The 5,275-nt window shown below is 38.8% G+C and overlaps 1 protein-coding gene across 1 annotated transcript; it reads right to left on the reverse strand.

Annotated features, from left to right (window-relative positions):
* Positions 1 to 2,865: 2,865 nt before the first annotated feature.
* Positions 2,866 to 4,775, reverse strand: LOC127249165 (uncharacterized). Its single transcript, XM_051271859.1, has 3 exons — positions 3,956 to 4,775; positions 3,327 to 3,842; positions 2,866 to 3,251 (listed from the first exon to the last, which is right to left on the reverse strand). The coding sequence occupies exons 1-3, from the start codon at positions 4,773 to 4,775 to the stop codon at positions 2,866 to 2,868; spliced, it is 1,722 nt and encodes a 573-aa protein (XP_051127816.1).
* Positions 4,776 to 5,275: the final 500 nt, after the last annotated feature.

Raw genomic sequence — 5,275 nt, forward strand, 5'->3', positions numbered from 1 at the left:
GAGTGAATGAATCTTGACCAATCCTATAATCATGCAGCATTTGTCGAATCCATAGCAATTGAGCACAGCAACTTCCAGCAGCTATGTATTCAGCCTCGGCAGTGGACAACGCAATAGAATTTTGCTTCTTCGAACTCCAGCTCACAATATTATCTCTAATATAAAAGCATCCACCAGTTGTGATCTTCCTATCATCACAACAGCCAGCCCAATCCGAATCTGTGAACCCGATGATATCAACACCAGACCTGTTCGAATACCACAATCCAAGCTCTGCAGTTCTTTTAACATATCTGAGAATTCTCTTTGCAGCCTTCAGATGTGATTCCTTAGGTGTAGATTAAACTCTTGCACATACACCAACACTGAAAGAGATGTCTGGACGACTTGCAGTTAAGTAAAAGAGACTCCCAATTATGCTTCTATACAGTTTATGATCAACTGTCTTTCTATCATCATCTTTCGACAATTTTTATTGTTGTCCCAAAGGAGTTCTAACTCCTTTTGAATCTCGAAGTCCAAACTTCTCAACCATGTTCTGAGCATACTTTTTTTGACTCAGAAAGACACCATCTGCAAGTTGTTTAACCTGCAATCCCATAAAGTAATTAAGCTGACCTATCATGCTCATTTCGAATTCAGCTTCCATGAATTTCACAAATTCATTCTTCAAGGATTCAACGGTGGAACCGAACACAATACCATCAACATACACCTGTGCAATCATTAAATTTTTTCCTTTCAACTTGATAAACATCGTCTTATCAGTTGATCCTCGAACGTATTCATTCTTCAGCAGATAATTGGACAATCTTTTGTACCATGCTCTGGGTGCTTGCTTTAATCCATACAAAGCTTTCCGCAACCTGTAAACATGATCTGGATGGAAAGGATCCTCAAATCCCTTTGGTTGTTCCACATAGATCTTTTCTTTAATCCATCCATTCAAAAATGTTGTCTTGACGTCCATCTAGTAGAGAGTAAATCCCAAAGAACACGCAACAGACACCAGCAATCTCACTGCTTCAATACGAGCAACAGGGATGAATGTTTCATCGTAGTCAACACCTTGAATTTGTGTGTACCCTTGTGCAACTAACCTCACCTTATTTCTGGTAACGTTTCCTTTTTCATCAGATTTTTTCTTGAAGATCCACTTAGTTCCAATGACATTCACATCAGTTGGTCTTTCAACCATATACCATACTCAATTTCTTGTGAACTGGTTCAGCTCATCTTGCATTGCATTGATCCAGTATTCATCCTTGAGAGCATCATCTACTGTCTTTGGCTCAACTGTAGAAATAAAGCAATTCATACCAGATAGATTCTTGAAATCAATCTGTTTACCTCGAGTCAGTCGACCACCCATTGGATCACCAATAACTGCATCAATTGGATGATTGTGTGAAACTCTGGAACCGTATTTTCTCACTTCTGCATCAGATTCAGTTTCAGCAGGTTGTTGATTGGTTGTTGTTACATCCGTTGAACATTCTGGTTCTGACCAATCAAATCTCACAAAACTTTCTGTAGCAATATTGTCACCAGTCTGTGGCAGATCATTCTGAATATGAGGAATGATTTGATTCTGAGTCACCTTAACAGGTGCAGTTTCATCATCATCATCATTTGAGTGTATAGATTTCTTTTCTGAAATGGTATCATCTAATATCACATTCATGGATTCCGTCACCTTCTTGGTACGATTGTTGAATACTCTATAAGCTCCCGAGTTCAGAGAGTATCCCAAGAATATGCCTTCATCTGATCGAGTATCAAACTTATAATGTTGATCCCTGTCCTTCATTATATAACACTTACACCCAAAGGTATGAAAGTAAGAGACATTTGGTTTCTTCCCTGTCCAGATTTCATATGCTATTTTCTCTGTATGAGGTCTGAGGTAAACCCGATTAATCACATAGCAGTATGTGTTAATAGCTTCAGCCCACAGATATTTGGCAACTCCTTTGGCATGCATAATCGATCTAGCCATTTCTTGTAAAGTTCGATTCTTTCACTCCACTACTCTGTTTTGTTGTGGAGTCTTTGGGGCAGAGAATTCATGCTTGATTCCCAATCCATTGCAAAAACTAGCAAATCTCTGATTTTCAAATTCCTTTCCATGATCTGTTCTCAATCTGTCAATCTTTGACTTCTTCTCATTCATGAGTCTTGTACCCAGATTTTCAAAAGCATCAAATGCATCACTTTTCTCACGTAAGAAATCGACCCATGTATATCTTGAGAAATCATCCACACAGACCAAGATGTACTTATTTCCTCCAAGACTGTAGACATCAACTGGACCCATGAGATCCATATGCAGCAGCTCCAGACAGTTGCTGCTAAAACGTTGTTCCAATGAGGAATGTACAGCTCTCTTCTATTTTCCTCTTGCACAGTCACCGCAAGTAGTACTTGGAATCTTTGAAAATTTTGGTAATCCTCTGATAGCTTCAATTTTGTTGATCCTCAACAAATTCTGTGGATTGACATGACCCAATCTGGTGTGCCACAACATAGATTCATCATCATTCAATATCAATGCTTCCATTTGAGGATATTCCAGGAATTAATAATTGTTATTTGATCGAACTCCAGTCATCACACATTTCTGTGCAGTATCATAAACTTCATATGAATCCTTAGTGAACTTCACATGTAGATCATCATCGCATAGTTGACTTATACTGATCAAATTTGTACTCAATCTTTCTACGAAATAGACTTTTGATAGTCTTGGAATCCCTTCTTTTTCAAGAACACCATATCCACTGATCTTTCCTTTTGCTCCATCTCCAAACATGACTTCTCCACTTCGGTCTTCGACAAAATTCTTCAGAATTCCTTTTTGATTAGTCATGTGCCTTGACCAACCACTATCAAAGTACCATCGATCAGCTCTGGTAACTCTTGGCTTGACAAGATCATATTGCACTCCAACTGTTTCTGAGTTTCCTTAGGCATCCACACCAATTTGAATTTTATGTTTTGTTTGAAACCTTCAGTAGGCCATTGAATGTGTCTTCCATTGATAACGTCTTTTGCCAGCTTCAAGCATTTCTCAGCCGAATGACCAGGATACATGCAGTACTTACAGTCAGTAGGTTGTGACAGCTTCGACTTATCATTTTGAATTCCTCTGCGGTTTCTGTTCCTGTTTCTGCTTCTTCTCTTCCTTGGATTATGTTTCCAGACTTGTGTTGATTTCTTCTCTCGAAGTTTGACATCAGTAAGCAGACCACCTCACACAAATGTAGTTGGTTTACTTTGAGATGATTCACAAAAACCTAATCCTTTGTGATCACCAAATGATTTACCAATTGAAAGGACTTCATCTAATTTTTCCTTTCCTTTCCGAAGTCTATCATTTTCATCCTTCAACTTCAGATTCTCTGACTTCAACCTCTCTGTCTCAGCAAATTTATTATCAGTAATCTTAATCAACTTCTCAAGTTCATCTTCAAGTTTCTCCTTTTGATCCTCCAAACGATAAATGGTATCCAGAAGTTCTTTATTTTTCACAACAGCTTTCTTTTGTTCGACTACCATCTCCTCATAAGCCTCAATCAACTCATCGGCATCAAGTTCCCTTGACTCAACAGTATTTTTAGAACTAAATTCTTCTTTTTCATCACTGGATTCATCAGCATTTGCCATGAATGCAACAACTTCATGATTCTCAGTCTGCTCATCACCACCAGCAGATTCACCATCTTCATTGTCACTCCAGGTAGCTTGATATGCTCTTTTCTCATTTTTCTTTACCATTGGGCACTCAGATTTAATATGTCCAACACCACCACATCCATAACAGGTGGGTTCTTGAACTGTCTCTGGTTTTGCAGAACCACAAACTTCTTCTTAAATCCACCATCGAATCTTTCTTTTGTCTTACTGTATGTAGTTGGTTTCGGCTCAGGGTACTTTCGTTGAGAGCTGGATGTACCTCCTCCCTGATAGCTATTTCTGTTTTGAAACTTCCCAAACTTCAGCTTGGCAGCTCGTTTCTCACTGCTCATTCGAGAAAGTTTACGGCTCAGTAGTGCCATTTCTTCATTAGACTCTATCATCTCCAAGTCTTCAGCATTCAGAGCCACACTTTTGGGTGCTTCGTCTTCGAGATAGTTCATTTCATAGCCCACCAAAGTACTATACAATTCATCCAATGTCATATTTCTCAGTTTTGGTGGTTCATCGAGCATAATCACCTTGGGCCTAAAATTTTTTGTGAGACTTTTAAGCATCTTCCTCACCAGTCTCTTTTCTTCAAAGTGCATTCCAAGAGCTTCAGCTTGATTCACAACATCCATGAATCGGTTATGATAAACAACAATAGTTTCATCTTCATTCATCTTCAGTCCTTCAAACAAAGTTTCAACATGATCCAGCTTTGATTCTCGAACTTGTACAGAACCTTCGAATGCATTTTCCAGAATGTCACATGCTTCCTTAGCAACTTTGCAGTTGGATATTAGCTTCTCTTGAGATTCATCTACAGTGTTGAAGATCGAAAAAAGAGCTTTCGAGTTAGCGATTGCAGCAGCCTTTTCATTGAGAGTCAATTCTCTTTTTTGTTTCTTCACAAGAGAGATGATATTGTCTTCATCTTTGATGGTCTTTATGGGATGAGACCATGCAGATTCAACAGCTTCAGAAACATCTTCACCTTGTAACATCATAAAGGCTTCTATTTTGTTCTTCCAACTTCGATAACTTGTTCCATCAAATAGTGGAGGTCTCGACGTAGATCTACCTTTTTTACTCATCTTTGCAAACTGTGAAAGAATCTACTCAGCAACTTAGAGAACACTGCTATGATACCAAATGTTGGGATGGAGGTAAGTGCTACACCAATAAATCCTCGTACACTTATTCAAATGGGCCAACTCCCAAAGCGTAGTTATATCGCAGTTATAACACCGACTTGTCAATGAAATAAATGAAAGGATTTCAAAGCAATAAATGACAAGTTATTTGTTTACCCGGTTCGGATATAAACCATCCTACATCCGGGGGATACCAATCCAAGAGATGTCCATTAATCAGTATTGATTAATAACGAAACACCCAAACCTCCACCAACCCAAACTAAAAATTAATTACCTAGGAAATTCCCTCCACATCCATAAGTTGTTACAAACGCGTACTAACAACTAACACAGAGCTGGGCTGCTCGGAGTTCGAATGTTCCCCTGATCGGAACTCCGATCTTCCTTCGATCACTAAACCTCTCCGGCAGGATAATAAAGTAAATCACTCACTTAGT

The sequence above is a fragment of the Andrographis paniculata genome, unplaced genomic scaffold (assembly GCF_009805555.1).
Source record: "Andrographis paniculata isolate CXL003 unplaced genomic scaffold, ASM980555v1 Contig35END, whole genome shotgun sequence".
NCBI classification, from domain to species: domain Eukaryota; kingdom Viridiplantae; phylum Streptophyta; class Magnoliopsida; order Lamiales; family Acanthaceae; genus Andrographis; species Andrographis paniculata.

Excerpts from the sequence above, each read along its gene's own strand:
- LOC127249165 (XM_051271859.1), bottom strand. The coding sequence starts at position 4,775 with ATGAGTAAAAAAGGTAGATCTACGTCGAGACCTCCACTATTTGATGGA. Across the intron at positions 3,843-3,955 it reads AAATAGCTATCAGGGAGGAG|AGACAGTTCAAGAACCCACC; the intron begins GTACATCCAGCT and ends CTGCAAAACCAG. Across the intron at positions 3,252-3,326 it reads AGATGAAGTCCTTTCAATTG|GTGGTCTGCTTACTGATGTC; the intron begins GTAAATCATTTG and ends CATTTGTGTGAG.